Source organism: Entelurus aequoreus, linkage group LG05 (genome assembly GCF_033978785.1).
Source record: "Entelurus aequoreus isolate RoL-2023_Sb linkage group LG05, RoL_Eaeq_v1.1, whole genome shotgun sequence".
In the NCBI taxonomy this organism is placed as follows: domain Eukaryota; kingdom Metazoa; phylum Chordata; class Actinopteri; order Syngnathiformes; family Syngnathidae; genus Entelurus; species Entelurus aequoreus.
Window position 1 is genome coordinate 79,311,798 of NC_084735.1, and position 17,549 is coordinate 79,329,346.

The 17,549-nt window shown below is 38.6% G+C and overlaps 1 protein-coding gene across 1 annotated transcript in view; it reads right to left on the bottom strand.

Moving 5' to 3' along the window:
* The window catches only part of orai2 (ORAI calcium release-activated calcium modulator 2), a 17,765-nt gene extending 851 nt beyond the window's left edge, over positions 1-16,914 (bottom strand). Inside the window, exons 1-3 of the mRNA XM_062046544.1 lie at positions 16,566-16,914; positions 6,556-6,791; positions 1-380 (exon numbers count right to left, since the gene is read on the bottom strand). The exon at positions 1-380 is cut by the window's left edge and continues 851 nt beyond it. Coding sequence (XP_061902528.1) covers positions 1-380; positions 6,556-6,786 — 611 coding nt within the window. The 5' untranslated portion in view covers positions 6,787-6,791; positions 16,566-16,914. The remainder of the gene's footprint in view (positions 381-6,555; positions 6,792-16,565) is intronic.
* Positions 16,915-17,549: the final 635 nt, after the last annotated feature.

Below are 17,549 nucleotides of genomic sequence, written 5' to 3' on the forward strand. Positions count from 1 at the left end.
ATGATGATGGTGGAGGCCAACGCCGCCTGCCAGCCCTTGTTCCCCGTGTCCGAGGCGGCGGGCGCCGGCGTGGTTTTGACGGGCAGGAACTTGATCCAGCAGAGGAGCACCACCTCGGCAAGGAAGAGGAGGATGCCCAGCGCCGTGGAGAAGCCCCAGGCCAGTTCGATGTAGTGGTGCATGCGCTCGTGCGGCGACTCGCTGACCGAGTTGAGGTTGTGGATGTTGCTGACCGCCTCCACGTTGGGCAGGATGCACGTGCTGATGAGGAGCGCAAACAGGTGCACCGCCACCAGCACCGTGGTGCACACGCTGAAGGCGATGAGGAGCGCCAGCGGGTAGCGGTAGTCCATCTCCAGTTGCACCTCCACCATGGCCACCTGCAAAGCACACACACCTAGACACTTTTACCAGGGAAAATCCTGGCAATGAAATGGTCTGTCCCAGCCTCAAACTGTCACCGTCATAAAACCTCAATGACATAACTCCATTTTAACACTCTTAGCTGCTAAGCACTCAATATTAACACCAAAAAAAACCACAGGAAATAGAAAAAAAATCTATTCCATTACTGAGACTATCATAAAACATGTATTTATTGCAGGGGTGTCCAAACTTTTTCCACTGAGGGCCGCACATTGAAAAATCAAAGCTAGCAGGGGCCATTTTGATATTTTTTATTTTAAAAACCAATACAATATATGTATAAAAAATATACATTTAGGCTTCCACTCAGGCTTGATCCCGGGGACCCCAAAGGGTTTTGGTCCAAAAAATATGAAAAATGTGTCATTATTCAGTATTATTATTAAAGTTTTTAAATCTCTAGATCAGGGGTCACCAACGCGGTGCCCGCGGGCACCAGGTAGCCCGTAAGGACCAGATGAGTAGCCCGCTGGCCTGTTCCAAAAATAGCTCAAATAGCAGCACTTACCAGTGAGCTACCTCTATTTTTTTAATTGTATTTATTTACTAGCAAGCTGGTCTCGCTTTGCCCGACATTTTTAATTCTAAGAGAGACAAAACTCAAATAGAATTTGAAAATCCAAGAAAATATTTTAAAGACTTGGGGCCGTACTTATCAAGCTTCTTAGAATTACTCCTAAGAAGTCTGCTAAGAGTTGACTTAAGAGTAAATAAATTATTCGCTGAAAGCTGCACTTAAAAGTTAGTTATCAAGCGTCTTACTCACACTTTCAGCGTAGTGTAGGACTGAATCTTAAGTGTCACACTCAGAGCTGAATTACGACATTACTATGTGCCGTAAACGGAATTTTAGGTGACGTCATTTCTGTGTCCATAGAAATGACCAATCACGGAAGGGAATCCGTTGTCTAAGAATAAAGAAATATCTTGGAAATATTTAAGTGGACAATGGGAGTGTATATTTTGACAATAAACTACAAAATAATACAAAACAAACTAGTCCCCGCCCGCACTCACGCTACCGCTCCCTCTCTTCTATCGCCCACACACTCACTGACGTCACTCACCTCACGGCCACACACATACGCTACTGTCATAACATTTTCTTTCCAATTCATTAATTAGGCAACTAATTTGAAACTGGTGTGGGTGGCTCTATATATACTAGCCCACTGCAGACACATGCAGAAATCAACAAGGAATCGAAAAGTATTAAATCTGTGACAAAAATAATATACGCTCTGTCTAAACGATACAGTTTGATCAGCTGCTCGTCATCAAAAAAAACCAAACATTGTTCCGTTCCCTGAACGTTCGCGCACGTCTCTCTCGCCTCAGTACCTTCCCCTGCTGGCAACTCCTAACCACTTAAGACACCTCTGAAGGTCTCTTAAATATCGTGGAGAGTAGGAGTGATTCTTAGACTTAAGAACGTTGATAAAAAGCTTTTATTCTTAAGTTTGAGAGTAGGACTAAATTTCGCAAATTCTCAGGACTTAAGTGTAAAATGGCACTCTAAGAAGCTTGATAAGTACGGCCCCAGATGAGTAGCCCGCTGGCCTGTTCCAAAAATAGCTCAAATAGCAGCACTTACCAGTGAGCTGCCTCTATTTTGTTAATTTTATTTATTTACTAGCAAGCTGGTCTCGCTTTGCCCGACATTTTTAATTCTAAGAGAGACAAAACTCAAATAGAATTTGAAAATCCAAGAAAATATTTTAAAGACTTGGTCTTCACTTGTTTAAATAAATTCATTAATTTTTTTACTTTGCTTCTTATAACTTTCAGAAAGACAATTTTAGAGAAAAAATACAACCTTAAAAATGATTTTAGGATTTTTAAACACATATACCTTTTTACCTTTTAAATTCCTTCCTATTCTTTTCTGACAATTTAAATCAATGTTTAAGTAATTTTTTTTTTTATTATTGTAAAGAATAATAAATACATTTTAATTTAATTCTTCATTTTAGCTTCTGTTTTTTCGACGAAGAATATTTGTGAAATATTTCTTCAAACTTATTATGATTAAAATTCAAAAAAATTATTCTGGCAAATCTAGAAAATCTGTAGAATCAAATTTAAATGTTATTTCAAAGTGTTTTGAATTTCTTTTAAAAATTTTGTTCTGGAAAATCTAGAAGAAATAAGGATTTGTCTTTGTTAGAAATATAGCTTGGTCCAATTTGTTATATATTCTAACAAAGTGCAGATTGGCTCTTAACCTATTCAAAACATGTCATCAAAATTCTAAAATGAATCTTAATCAGGAAAAATTACTAATGATGTTCCATAAATTATTTTTTAAATTTTTTCAAAAAGATTCGAATTAGCTAGTTTTTCTCTTCTTTTTTTCGGTTGTATTTTGAATTTTAAAGAGTCGAAATTGAAGATAAACTATGTTTCAAAATTTAATTGTTATTTTTTTCGTGTTTTCTCCTCTTTTAAACCGTTCAATTAAGTGTAAATATCATTAATTATTAATAATAACATAGAGTTAAAGGTAAATTGAGCAAATTGGCTATTTCTGGCAATTTATTTAAGTGTGTATCAAACTGGTAGCCCTTCGCATTAATCAGTACCCAAGAAGTAGCTCTTGGTTTCAAAAAGGTTGGTGACCCCTGCTCTAGATCAACATTAGGTCTATCTGTCAATATAACATTTTTTAAAGATTTAAATTGTATGCTCTTTTGTCAAAGAAGACCTTTTTTTTTAAATGAAAAAAACACACAAAATATGCAATATTTTCACCCAATAAAATTTTTTAAGTGGGATATTTGAGATTATATAATAATTGGAGCCTTAAAAAGGTCAATAACTCATAACACCATTGATTTTAATTCATTATTATTTTTTGAGCAATGACACTTAAAAACTAATCACACTAAAATTGAAGGGGATCCAAAAGGGTCCTACTCATTAAAGTGTTAAAAAATAAATTATAATTTTTTTATTTCTTTTACTGTTTACTTTTAACACAATAATCTCGAGATCAACTTCAGATCTATCTGTCAATTATAAGTTTTATTGTTGTTCATGTTTTTTGTTTGTTCGTTTTAGGCCCTTCTTTAAAAAAAACAGCTCGTTTTTTTACATGGCAAATACAAAATATGCAACATTTTCCCCAAAAAATATCTCAAAATATTTAATGTGACGTAATTGGAGCCTTGAATAGGTCAATAATTCATAATGACATTGATTTTGATTCATTATTATTTTTTAAAGAAAGAAACAGCCTACATGGCAGCTTTGTGTGATTAGAGTAAACATTGCTACATGTTCTTGTTACATTTCACCTTTTTGCTATTTAAATACCACTTTTAATGTTTTTTTTTTTTTTTCAATCGTATTTTTAAAATGTGCAGTGGGGCCGTTAAAAAATGACCTGCGGGCCGCAAATGGCCCCCAGGCCGCACTTTGGACACCCCTGATTTATTGTATCATATGGTTTTCTGCACCAAAATTCATCTATTTATTACTTACTTTTTATTTTTCTTCTTGTTTTCTTCTCCAGATTTTGGCGCGTTCTACCTTCCACATTTTTCACCCGATTCAAACCGTTCCAACTTCAAACTGTTCAGCCTATTTGGGAATCGCGGGCTTTCCCTTGACAAATTCCAAAAATTCCCAGAATTCCAGGTTTTCCGAGGCATTTTTCCCCATTCAAAATTAATTGGCCATTTTTCAAACTTCCACCACCAATAATAACAAAAATAATACATTTTATTTATAAGGCGCCTTTCTGGGCACTCAAGGACACCGTACAAAATCAAAACAATAAAATCAAATTGGATAAAAACAACAACAACAACAAAGATAGAGAAGATAAGACGATTACGTTGAATAAGCAGTCAGGAATAGGTGTGCTTTGAGTCTTGATTTGAAGAGGGATATTGAGTATAAGTTACGAAGGTCTGGTGGTAAAGAGTTCCAAAGATGTGGGGCAGAGTGGCTGAAAGCTCAGGCACACATGGTGGACAGTTTAAATACAAAGGGACAGTGAGATGGATGGATTGGAGTCTAGATTTGAGGGTTTTGGAGGTGCTAGGGTACCAGGAGGTGCATGCGTAATCGAAAAAGGGTTGAATGAGAGTTCCCGCTAGAATCTTCATGGTGCTTTTGTTGACAAGAGAGGAGATTCCATAGAGAAATCTCGTTCGTTGGTTGACCTTTTTGATTACCTTGGTTGCCATTTTATCACAGGAAAGATTAGCCTCTAGAATGGAACCTAGGTAGGTGACCTAGGTTCCATTCTAGAGGCTAGAATGCATGCTAGCCTATGTTTAGGAACGATTAGCCTCTAGAATGGAACCTAGGTAGGTGACCTGGGTTCTATTCTAGAGGCTAGAATGCATGCTAGCCTATGTTTTAAGCTAGCGTATGTTTAACCATGCCTGCGCCCCAAAATACGCTCCGCCTTATTTATGTGTTAAATACAGAAATAGCACCCGTAACTGACACGAAGCCTTTTAATACGGTCGCAAAAATACTGTATAGTATCTTTGATAACGGGAACCGGTTCTCAAAAAGGGATTCGAATCCATGGAATCGGTTATTTTCTTATCGAACAATCAGGAGAACCGGTTTCGAACATCATCCCTAATAGTCAGAGTTGCTGCAGAACAGGGCTGATGTGCTGGATTGAAGGGGTTCTGGTGATTATCCGGGCTGCAGAGTTCTGGAGAAGCTGAAGTTTGTGAAGTGACTTGTGAGGGAGACCAAACAGGAGAGAGTTGCAGTAGTCCAGGCGAGAGGTGACCGGGCTATGGACTAGTATGGCAGCAGTATGTGGGGTAAGGGATGGGCGAAGACGATTAATGTTTCGTAGATGAAAGTAAGCAGACTGGGTAATGTTGTTTATGTGGGCTTCAAAATAATAGCGCTACGCTTCACATCCGGTCTAACAACAAAAACTTGCCTATCATGCTCTGTCAAAGATGTTTTGTAATGTTGTCCTGTGATATTTCTACCTAAATAAATGTTTGTTGTCACTCTGTGGGCGCAATTTAGAGTGGGTGCGACTTTGAGTGTCTGCAGCTGGATGGCAAAGTCCTGAATGCCTTTTGACCATAACATTGAGAAGATGGTCAGAACCCTAGTTGACCATACTCTGGTGCTTGCAGTGAGATACTGCCCCCTAGTGGCCTTTTATTATATCAATTCTCATAGCTGTACATTTTTTTATGGGTAAACCAAAATACATGGTATGGATTATAACATTTTAAGAGTTAAGTGTGCAAACTTACAACAGGTATTGTATGTAAAGAAACAAACATATTTTGGTATGCAAACATATTGTATTTAAAAATATATATTGAATTTATAAATTTTAAAGTGATGTACAAAATAGAGCAAAAGGGCATTAAGTTAAGAGAGAATATGCTGATAAATGTTGATACCAATAAGTAATAAAAACCTACATATTTGTCTTTTTTTATATTTCTGTTTTCATTACAAATGACATGATGTCACGCTACCACGTAAAGAAAGAATATTAAGAACTATATTGTTTGTTTTATATACTTACAGGCTGCACACCACTGCTGTTAATATTATTTATTAGCATATTTATCGAGCACATTATTGTTTTATATATACATATATTTACTATAAAACACTGCTGTTCTTTTCAGTTCAGTTGTTTTTTTAATTTTTTAATTGTGGTATCAAATAAGTATCCAAATTTCATGGACATTCCTATAGTATTCTGGTATCGTGACTACCCCACTATATACTATATTGTTATCAGTTTTAATGGTAACACACAAAAAGTTTGATGGCGCAACCTGCACGGGGAAAATCAGAATACTGCAGCTGGGAATCCACTGTGAAGTCAAGTTACTCCACATTTTCCAGCAGCAAGATGCTTTAACAAGACCTGACATGTTATAGTAAAAAAATATTGACTTTAAAATGTGTTTGGCTGTGAGAAGAATGTTTTTATAGTCTTTATAGTATTAGAAATAGCCACTTTTAGGGGTTTTTTTTACGGGCTATTATTTGAGGTATTTCACCAAAGGCTGAGCATGACAATAAATGTTTTACAGTGAACAGCATTGGGGGAAAAGCTCCATGGTGCTTTATGCAATAAAATAAAGTTGAATAAAAAGGTAATTGAAGACGACTGACCATGGCGAAGCCCGAGAGGAGCGCCGAGGTCCGGCTGGAGGCTTTGAGCTTGGCCCGGCTGAGGTAGAGCTTCCTCCAGGAGAGCGCCTGCACCGAGTGATGGTTGGAGCTCACCAGCTCCAGGTAGCTGCGCCGCACCCAGTCCCTGTAGTCCATTCCCCCGCCGTCTGGGGCACGCTCCGAGGCCCCCGGGGCCGGGGACCCCATGGGCACGTTGAGCTCGTTGCTCATGGCACCTGGGCGGGAAAGCGACAAATAAAGTCACTCGGTTAAAATAAAATACACGCGTAACAAACATTTTCTGGGTAATATAGGCAAAACTGAAAATTTGACGGCATCATGCAAGTATTAATTTGATACCGATACCAACATTTGTTTCGACACAAACAATGTTTGGAACCTGTGTGAAGTTGGCCCCCCTAATCATTGCAAATATTAAAATAACACTGTCATTCCAGTTTTAAAGTCATTCTTCTGACTCGGGATGTCATCCAGTCCCCCTACGTTGTCAAAAACTCTCCAAACTTGCCCCATTTGTTTGTGCTGCAAAATATGTTTGTCGATTATAATTTTTTTGGTTATATACATTTTATTTTTTATAACCAGACCCCCCCACCACACACACACAGTGAAAAATATCCACACTTGTCCTGTTCGTTTGTGCTACATTTGTGCTGCAAATTTTGTCCAACTGGTATAGTTTTCGTTATCAATGTGTTATTATTATGGATGTAACATTTCAAAATCTCATAGTACTATATTGTCACGATATTAAGGCCGCTGTACGATATTATTGTGGTATTGTCCCAAAAAAAAGGCAGGGTGAAAATGCAGCAGTGTGTAAAATGAAGTGGCAGGAATGTTTAGGATAAACACATTCACTGTAATTCAGCACAAACATAATGCTTAAATTAAATCATCCTATTTATTACTACAAAAAGGTATTTTTAAGTGCAAAGAATTGTGCGGAAACAGCCACTGTGTCTTTAAAATGACCATGTAAACATCCAGTGTAACAATAATGTTAAACTTTTATTTTCTGAGAAGCAGGGCCCTCTACAGCGGACATATTTTTATATCCAATCCAATCCAATCCATTTTCTACCGCTTGTCCCTTTCGATATCCTATTTTAAGATGCTTTTTCTCAGAAAAGTTATCTGACTACTTTTAATAATGTAAATACCTCACAAATTGATATTCCTCTTCGCTGGTATCAAATATATTTTCCAAGTGAAAGTTTTATCACAAAGCCTCTCGTATTCAGTGAGCAGTAGCAGCTTTACCTCTGCGGCGATACGCGGTGACCCGCTCTTCGTCGGCTTGGTAACGCTCGAGACGAACATGGTGATTTGCTTTGCGGTATGCAGACTTGATTACCTCCGCCAAAGAGGTTATGTTTTCGCCAGGGTTGGTTTGTCTGTTTGTTAGCAACATAACTCAAAAATTATGGACGGATTTTGATGAAATGTCCGAATAAAACAATTCCTCTTACCCATCATGGACACACTTCTCTCGCATGCTTCCTCCTTTTCTAACCTTTACGTAGTGGAACGCACCCACCTCGGGCTGGACCATTATGGCAAAAATAATCAATTACACGATTATTCGTTAATTTGAAAACATTCTTATCATACCACCAAAACTCGACTTTAAATATAGTTTTAAAAAGACAGATAAACAAATACACCATAAGTAAAATAATAATAATAGTATTAACAATACATCTAAATAACAATAGCAATATAAAACAACAATAAAATTAAGTTTTTCCGTTTTAATTCTGTTTTTACACCTATTTTACCGCCATAGAGCAGGCCTATTCAACTGGCGGGCCACATGCGGCCGGCCAAAGGTTTTAATTTGGCCTGCCAAACATCACCTAAGTAGGCTTGATGAAACCATTCAAACTAGGGCTGCTCATGTAAGCAGTACTCCCGCCGCCCCGCAGCGAAGCATTTGTGTCACAATGAAGCAACAGTAGAGTGAGTAGAAGAAGATAGCACTGTCGACCCAGAAAAAAATCTAAATAAATCGCAAAAAGCTGACTTTTAAAGGCCTACTGAAAGCCACTACTACCGACCACACAGTCTGATAGTTTATATATCAATGATGAAATCTTAACATTGCAACACATGCCAATACGGCCGGGTTAACTTATAAAGTGCAATTCTAAATTTCCCGCCACACTTCCTGTTAAAAACGTTTTATTATGCTGACGTATGCGTGTGACGTCACGAGGACAAGGGAAGTATTCGGAGCCGGGAGAATCCTATACAACAAGCTCTGTTTTCATTTCATAATTCCACAGTATTCTGGACATCTGTGTTGGTGAATCTTTTGCAATGTGTTTAATGAACAATGGAGGCTGCAAAGAAGAAAGCTGTAGGTGGGATCGATCGGTGTATTAGCGGCTTAGCAGACGCCTAGCCGATGCTAGCCGCCAAACACACGGATGAAGTCCTTCGTCGCGCCGTCGATCGCTGGAACGCAGGTGAGCACGGCTGTTGATGGGCAGATGAGGGCTGGCTGGCGTAGGTGGAGCGCTAATGTTTTTATCATAGCCCTGTGAGGTCCGGTTGCTAAGTTGCTAAATTAGCCTTAGCGTCGTTAGCAACAGCATTGTTAAGCTTTAACAGGCTGAGAATTATTAACCGTTTTTGTTACATGTACATGGTTTAATAGTATTGTTGATCTTCTGTCTATCCTTCCAGTCAGGGATTTATGTATTTTGTTTCTATCTGCATTTGAGAACGATGCTATCACGTTAGCTCAGTAACTAAGTGTGTCACCGATGTATTGTCGTGGAGATAAAAGTCACTTTGAATGTCCATTTCGCGACCTAGACTCTCATTTTCAAGAGGATATATTATACGAGGTGGTTTAAAATACAAATCCGTGATCCACAATAGAAAAAGGAGAGAGTGTGGAATCCAATGAGCCAGCTTGTACCTAAGTTACGGTCAGAGCAAAAAAAGCTACGTCCTGCACTGCCTCTAGTTCTTCACTCTAACGTTCCTCATCCACAAATCTTTAATCCTCGCTCAAATTAATGGGGTAATCGTCACTTTGTCGCTCCAAATCTCTCTCGCTCCATTGTAAACAAAGGAAAATTGTGAGGAATATTACCTCCTGTGGTTGCGAACTTTATCGTCGATTTTCTCTACTAAAGCCTTTCAGCAAAAATTTGGCAATATTGCGAAATGATCAAGTATGACACATAGAATGGATCTGCTATTCCCGTTTAAATAAAAAAAAATTCATTTCAGTAGGCCTTTAACAGCAACTGGAAAACAAAGTATGAATGTATTGAAATTGTTTTTGTCTGTTTAATTATGGCGGTCAAACCTTGTTTAATACATGTAGACCTGAATTTGACCAGTAGAGGGCGATAAAGCTACACCTTAGGTTTAATTGTGCTGTGAATGTTTAATTTCTATATGCGTAAATATATGTTGTTTATTGTGTGAATGGATTAACACTAAACATTCTATTTTTATTTTATGTATAAGATACATTAGACTTTATTTGTGTAATATACACAAAATACTTTAGTATTGTTCATATTTTCAGTAACCTAAAAAAAGATGCGTAAAGAAATAAAACTGAGTGAGGAAAATAATTCAAAAGAAGTATCATCAATCCAAACTTCTGGAACTTCTGTTTCTTCATTCTGTTAAGCATCGGTCTAGCTGCACACGCTGGAAACGAGTAGTGAGGGCGGAATAATTAGTTTATTGACAGTGCAGTGTGAAAACCAACTTTGCAATAAACGAATTGACGAAACATCCAAGATTGGATTTACGGCCCCTGAGCCATTGGACTCTTGAGACTGCGGCCCTCTTCCTTATGTAGTTATGTAGTTGAATAGCCCTGCAGTAGAGTGTGTGCTTTTTGTGTCAAAATATTTTTTTCCAAATGTGTCTTAATTACAATAAAAAAAACAAAAACAAAAGAGAGCGCAGTCCTCCTGTTTGTACATTGATCTTACATCCATGATGTCGTTCACAACAACACAAGCAGGTGAGATGTGTTGTGGGTGTATGGATTGTTCTCGCTATCTTTTGCTTCGTTGTTTAGCCATTGTTTCAAGTGACCGTCTCGACATCGATTAGTTCAGGCCGTGTTTCGGGGGTGAATGAGTGTTCCCGGAAACATTATTTCCCCAAACAAATGTTCTTTCTCCTCAAAACGACAGCATTTCAGTCACATTTATGTTGATTTCCCTAATATTATTTTGCGTTTATCAGCGGATTATGTTATATTGGCCAATTATGTGACTCCGTCCGCGCAAGTCATATGCTTTACTTTCTTTGGTTGAATTTAGTGATTACTGATTAACGCTGCGTCAGAAAAAAAGTAGTAACCATGAAGACATATCCTAAACTTCTAGTAGACTGTCTTTTTTTCACTCATACACCCACTCATCCGTTTCACTGTCACATGCTACAGAATTTGCATACACATTGCGCCGTCTATTAATCGTTTTATTTCGGTTATTGTACAAACCCTGTTTCCATATGAGTTGGGAAATTGTGTTAGATGTAAATATAAACGGAATACAATGATTTGCAAATCATTTTCAACCCATATTCAGTTGAATATGCTACAAAGACAACATATTTGATGTTCAAACTGATAAACCTTTTTTTTTTTTTGCAAATAATCATTAACTTTAGAATTTGATGCCAGCAACACGTGACAAAGAAGTTGGGAAATGTGGCAATAAATACTGATAAAGTTGAGGAATGCTCATCAAACACTTATTTGGAACATCCCACAGGTGAACAGGCAAATTGGGAACAGGTGGGTGCCATGATTGGGTATAAAAGTAGATTCCATGAAATGCTCAGTCATTCACAAACAAGGATGGGGCGAGGGTCACCACTTTGTCAACAAATGTGTGAGCAAATTGTTGAACAGTTTAAGAAAAACCTTTCTCAACCAGCTATTGCAAGGAATTTAGGGATTTCACCATCTACGGTCTGTAATATCATCAAAGGGTTCAGAGAATCTGGAGAAATCACTGCACTTAAGCAGCTAAGCCCGTGACCTTCGATCCCTCTGGCTCTACTGCATCAACAAGCGACATCAGCGTGTAAAGGATATCACCACATGGGCTCAGGAACACTTCAGAAACCCACTGTCAGTAACTACAGTTGGTCGCTACATCTGTAAGTGCAAGTTAAAGGCCTACTGAAATGAATTTTTTTTATTTAAACGGGGATAGCAGATCTATTCTATGTGTCATACTTGATCATTTCGCGATATTGCCATATTTTTGCTGAAAGGATTTAGTATAGAACAACGACGATAAAGATTGCAACTTTTGGTATCTGATAAAAAAAAGGCTTGCACCTACCGGAAGTAGCGTGACGTAGTCAGTTGAACATATATGCAAAGTTCCCTATTGTTTACAATGATGGCCGCATGAAGTGAGAGAGATTCGGACCGAGAAAGCGACAATTTCCCCATTAATTTGAGCGAGGATGAAAGATTTGTGGATGAGTAAAGTGCAAGTGAAGGACTAGTGGGGAGTTGAAGCTATTCAGATAGGGAAGATGCTGTGAGACCCGAGGGTGACCTGATATTCAGCTGGGAATGACTACAACAGTAAATAAACACAAGACATATATATACTCTATTAGCCACAACACAACCAGGCTTATATTTAATATGCCACAAATTAATCCTGCATAAAAACACCTGCGTGTTTGTTATGCTAGCTCCTAGCTCCTCTGCTAGCTCCTAGCTCCATAGAACACGCCAATACAATTCAAACACCTGATCAACACACACAATCACTCAGCCCAAAAGACAGTTTACCTAACCCAAGGTTCATAAAGCTTATATATTTTTAAAAAGTTACGTACGTGACGCGCACATACGGTCAAGTTATCGAATGTTTAGCAGCCAAGGCTGCATACTCACGGTACCTGATATTCAGCTGGGAATGACTACAACAGTAAATAAACACAAGACATATATATACTCTATTAGCCACAACACAACCAGGCTTATATTTAATATGCCACAAATTAATCCTGCATAATAACACCTGCGTGTTTGTTATGCTAGCTCCTAGCTCCTCTGCTAGCTCCTAGCTCCATAGAACACGCCAATACAATTCAAACACATGATCAACACACACAATCACTCAGCCCAAAAGACCGTTCACCTAACCCAAGGTTCATAAAGCTTATATATTTAAAAAAAGTTACGTACATACGCAAAAAAAAGCCAAAGCTGCATACTCACAGTAGCACGTCTGCGTCTTTGTCATCCAAATCAAAGTAATCCTGGTAAGAGTCTGTGTTGTCCCAGTTCTCTACAGGCGTCTGTGTATCCAAATCAAAAGTCCTCCTGGTTAGAGTCTCTGTTATCCGAGTTCTTCCATCTTGACTGCATCTTTCGGGAATGTAAACAAAGAAGCGCCGGCTGTGTACTGTTGTGGCTGACTACGTTCGAAAAATACGTCCATTTCGCACCGACAACTTTCTTCTTTGCTTGCTTGGCTTCCTTCTCCATAATGCAATGAACATGATTGAAACAGATTCACGAACACAGATGTCCAGAATACTGTGGAATTATGAAATGAAAACAGAGCTTTTTCATATCGGCTTCAATGTGGAAGGCATACCCGTGTTCGCCGGGCTACGTCACGCGCATACGTCATCCGCAGAGGCGTTTCGAACCGGAAGTTTAGCGGCAAATTTAAAATGTCACTTTATAAGTTAACCCGGCCGTATTGGCATGTGTTATAATGTTAAGATTTCATCATTGATATATAAACTATCAGACTGCGTGGTCGGTAGTAGTGGGTTTCAGTAGGCCTTTAAAACTCTCCTATGCAAGGTGAAAACCTTTTATCAACAAAACCCAGAAACGCCGTCGGTTTCGCTGGGCCTGAGCTCATCTAAGATGGACTGATGCAAAGTGGAAAAGTGTTCTGTGGTCTGACGAGTCCACATTTCAAATTGTTTTTGGAAACTGTGGACGTCGTGTCCTCCGGACCAAAGAGGAAAAGAACCATCCGGATTGTTATAGGCGCCAAGTTGAAAAGCCAGCATGTGTGATGGTATGGGGGTGTATTAGTGCCCAAGCCATGGGTAACTTACACATCTGTGAAGGCGCCATTAATGCTGAAAGGTACATACAGGTTTTGGAGCAACATATGTTGCCATCCAAGCAACGTTACCATGGACGCCCCTGCTAATTTCAGCAAGACAATGCCAAGCCACGTGTTACATCAACGTGGCTTCATAGTAAAAGAGTGCGGGTACTAGACTGGCCTGCCTGTAGTCCAGACCTGTCCCCCATTGAAAATGTGTGGCGCATTATGAAGCCTAAAATACCACAACGGAGACCCCCGGACTGTTGAACAACTTAAGCTGTACATCAAGCAAGAATGGGAAATAATTCCACCTGAGAAGCTTAAAAAAATGTCTCCTCAGTTCCCAAACGTTTACTGAGTGTTGTTAAAAGGAAAGGCCATGTAACACAGTGGTGAACATGCCCTTTACCAACTACTTTGGCACGCGTTGCAGCCATGAAATTCTAAGTTAATTATTATTTGCAAAAAAAAAAAAAAAGTTTATGAGTATGAACATCAAATATCTTGTCGTTGTAGTGCATTCAATTGAATATGGGTTGAAAAGGATTTGCAAATCATTATATTCCGTGTATATTTACATCTAACACAATTTCCCAACTCATATGGAAACGGGGTTTGTACCAAAAGGTTAGAAAACAGAACTTTAGCTAACATTAGTTAACTTGTAGGGCTAATAATCTCTGTGGCTTACCTTTCATATGACTCGAGAGAGCCGACTCTCCCATTGCAAAAAGCTGGATTTCCTTTTTGCATACTTTGCAGCAGGCTACACGCGGATTTGATCCACGTTTTATGCAAAGTTTGTATTTATAATTTTCCATCCAAAGTGCATTCAAACGACAACCTCCCGGCATAATGGACCGATGCACCACTGTCCTTTTGGGGGCGACACAGAGCCGTATACAACAACCTAATGTAAGGGCTCGTGCAACGCCAACAGATCAGATCAAGCATGTAGCTTTCATTTTTAAGGAAACTTTTTTTTTTTTTTTCCATTTTATAATTAGCCTATCGAGTCAGACTGCTGAGAAATATGATGAACATTTCCAAGCACCTCACCATGAATTGATTAACGTGGACCCCGACTTAAACAAGTTGAAAAACTTATTCGGGTGTTACCATTTCGTGGTCAATTGTACGGAATATGTACTGTACTGTGCAATCTACTAATAAAAGTTTCAATCAATCAATTCAATCAATCAATTCACCCAAAACTCAAGCATTTTTCAAACATTGAAAACACAACATTCAAATCCAAGCATTTTCAAGGTTTTTAAGCACCCGTACGCACCCTGAAACTATTGAGTCACAGTCCACACAATGGTGAAATTAGTAGGAGAAAACGTCACTCGCCAAATACTCTCATCAGTGAAGCAAACACACAAACAGTGGGCTTTCTAACAATGAGGAAGGTTTGTGTCGTGTTTGTCCTCCTACAGAAACCATATTACAACAAAAAACATATTTTTCACCACATTTTTTTCCCCCATGTCTATACATTTTTGAATAAGCTCCACGGAGCCACCAGGCCGCTGCTAAAGAGCCGCCTGTGGCTGACCCCCGAGTTAGACCAAACAATTTTGCAGCACAAACGAATGGAACACTTTTGGGGAGATTTTTAAAAGAGGGTGGCTTGATGACATCACTAGATAGAACATGTATTGTAGAATAGGGCTGCAAAAACTAATAGATTAAAATCGATTATAAAATTGGTGGCGATTAATATAGTCATCGATTCGTTGGATCTACGCAGAGGCAATTTATTTATTTTTTTATAAACTGCAACATGTACAAACAGCTGAGAAACAATAATCAAAATAAGAATGGTGCCAGTATGCTGTTTTTTTCCAATAAAATACTGGAAAGGATAGAAATTTAGTTTGTCTCTTTTATCCGATTATTAATCGAAGTAATAATCGACAGATTAATCGATTATCTAATTAATCGTTAGTTGCAGCCCTAGAATAGAATAGAAAGTACTTTATTGATCACTGGGGGAAATTCAGCACCACAGTTCGCTCACAATAGACAATAAATACTATACAGCATTATTAGTGAATAATATAAATATATGATACATATATTCTACATTTAAGTGCAGTCAAGAAGGAACATATGCATTATACAGTCTGATGGCTGTCGGTATGAAAGACATCCTCTGTCGTTCCGTGTTGCATTTTGGGAGTCTGTAGAATAACTTAAAAATGTTAACGGCACAAACGAAAGTTGTTTCGGCACAAAAAGCGTTATTTAAATATTTGCATTGCAATCGCACTTTACTCGGGTATTTTCGGACCACCCCTAACACAATCGTCATAAGAAAAAGAAGAGGAAGGAAATAATGTGTCGTTAATCTTGCGTACAGCAACGCCGTCGTTATGAAATGTACTAAACTAACCTGAACGTTTCACGTTCGAATCTTTGTGTTCACAAAGCAAACTGTCAGTCAAACTTGCCAACGTTTGTCTTCCGTGTTCTTTTCGTTCTACTTTTGGACGTATTGCAGCACATTAAAGTGTGACTCCTCTGCAATTGGTGGTCATTAAAATAAGATAAATGTATTGTTAGTATAAAGTCATCGGTGTATGATTGGTAATAGTAATGGGCGTTCGTTTAGTGCATATTTTCAGCAGCGGGCGGGCGGATATTTTAAAACTCGGTAAAGTCGAGCGGGGTCCGTTTACAAAGTTTAACTGATGTCAGCCAACTCTGCCACGATTTACGACTTACACGGTTTTTTTTTTACAGCAAAACTGCTCAAAAGTTTAACTTTTAGTTTCTTTTTAGACTTCGCTAGGAGGAAATCAATCGCACTTCAAGCTAGCCAACTAGTTTAGCTAGCGCGCTACTAATGGGGAATTCCGCGGACCTGTGAGGGAAAATGTGACTTTAACTCACCTGAGCGTCAAAGCGGTTGTCTTTTAAAAGTTGACGACAAACTGTTGTAAAACCAAAACAAACTTGACTTCCAGCCACGCTGCACACAACACGTCAGACCATCAGCGACCCTCCTCCTTTTACCAGTGTTGTCTTGCAACCACTTCCGGTTATCACTTTCATTCTTTGACGAGGTCGCTTTCAGTTCGACAACAAAAAGCCTCCCACCCCCCAAAAAAACGGTGGTCGACTTATTCACTTTGAGAGTTTAACAGCGTGAACTCTTCATTAACGGAACACATTTCAAGACCAGCTGCCAGCATGAAGGCTTTACTGTGCTGAATCGCATTAAAAAAGACAGACTTCCGGTTGGGCGTGTTGCCTTCAAAATAAGAGTACCGGCTACATAGAGAGACTTTTTAGATTGAAAACAAGCCATCTGTGTGATTTATTGATTGATTGATTGAACTACAAATATATACTATCAACATTATACAGTCATCACACAAGTTAAACATCAGAGTATATACATTGAATTATTTAAAGTCCGGGGGGTGGAATGCGGAGGGGGTTGGGGCGGGAAATGGACATTGTAACAGTGTAGGTCTCACTACTTTGTAAACATTTTTGAGTTCAAACAGTTTCTTAAACTGGCTCATGTTAGTACAAACCCCGTTTCCATATGAGTTGGGAAATTGTGTTAGATGTAAATATAAACGGAATACAATGATTTGCAAATCCTTTTCAACCCATATTCAATTGAATGCACTACAAAGACAAGATATTTTGACGTTCAAACTCATAAACTTTATTTTATTTTTGCAAATAATTAACTTAGAATTTCATGGCTGCAACACGTGCCAAAGTAGTTGGGAAAGGGCATGTTCACCACTGTGCTACATGGCCTTTCCTTTTAACAACACTCAGTAAACGTTTGGGAACTGAGGAGACACATTTTTTAAGCTTCTCAGGTGGAATTATTTCCCATTGTTGCTTGATGTACAG